Source organism: Octopus bimaculoides, chromosome 14 (genome assembly GCF_001194135.2).
Source record: "Octopus bimaculoides isolate UCB-OBI-ISO-001 chromosome 14, ASM119413v2, whole genome shotgun sequence".
Taxonomy (NCBI): domain Eukaryota; kingdom Metazoa; phylum Mollusca; class Cephalopoda; order Octopoda; family Octopodidae; genus Octopus; species Octopus bimaculoides.
In genome coordinates, this window is record NC_068994.1 from 16,564,817 (window position 1) to 16,565,924 (window position 1,108).

At 34.7% G+C, this 1,108-nt stretch overlaps 1 protein-coding gene across 1 annotated transcript in view; it reads left to right on the top strand.

Moving 5' to 3' along the window:
* The window catches only part of LOC106881668 (protein PIF), a 49,564-nt gene that overhangs the window by 18,811 nt on the left and 29,645 nt on the right, over positions 1–1,108 (top strand). Inside the window, exon 2 of the mRNA XM_014932134.2 lies at positions 665–787. Coding sequence (XP_014787620.1) covers positions 667–787 — 121 coding nt within the window. The 5' untranslated portion in view covers positions 665–666. The remainder of the gene's footprint in view (positions 1–664; positions 788–1,108) is intronic.

Below are 1,108 nucleotides of genomic sequence, written 5' to 3' on the forward strand. Positions count from 1 at the left end.
CATACACACATACATACATACATATATATATGTATATACATACATACATACATACATACATACATACATACATACATACATACATATACACACACACACAGATAGAGGGAGAGAAAGGAGTTGTTTTGTCGGGGATTTTGCTCTTTTTTTTAAAAACTTTTTTACAGAGGCACTGACAATGAAGGGATTTGAGAACGACCAAACAGGACACACTACTAAATAAATAAAACCACATAATAATAATAATAATAATAATAATAATAATAATAATAATAAGAAGAAGAAGAAGAAGAAGAAGAAGAAGAAGAAGAAGAAGAAATGCTTCATAAAATGAAAATAGATAGATAGATAGATAGATAGACAAAGTGTAAAAGAATAAAAATCTTAAGGGAAATAGTCCAGTCATATTGTTTACGATGGTGTTCACATATGAGATTTAATTTAGAAGCGAAAAATTCTTTCCATGTCCTTTTTTTCTTTTGTGTGTGTGGTTATTCCTTGTTGACGAAGACTTTCTAGTGAGACAAACCAACGATCTTTAAACATATCTTACCAATCAACAGTCTCTGCATATTCAACAACGACTATATATAAAGATGATGCATACCTGAAGACCAGTAAGAAACTGATTTCTCCCTTTTTATATTATTGTCTTAAAACACAGCTATGGAAAATCTACCGAACTACCAGAAAAGTATGCACCGTTCATGGAAAATTGTTCTGTTGGGCATTTTAATACTAGTGACGAATGCTTCGAGCCAAAATACCATGGATACAGACCTTGACCGTAAGTACTTAAATTCCTACATATATAATTACATACATTCGTACATAGACACACACACGTGCACATACGCACACATACATACATATTCTTTTACTTGTTTCAGTCATTTGACTGCGGCCATGCTGGAGCACCGCCTTTAGTCGAGAAAATCGACCCCAGGACTTATTCTTTGTAAGCCTAGTACTTATTCTATCGGTCTCTTTTGACGAACCGCTAAGTTACGGGGACGTAAATACACCAGCATCAGTTGTCAAGCGATGTTGGGGGGACAAACACAGACACACAGACACACACACACACACACACACACACACACACACA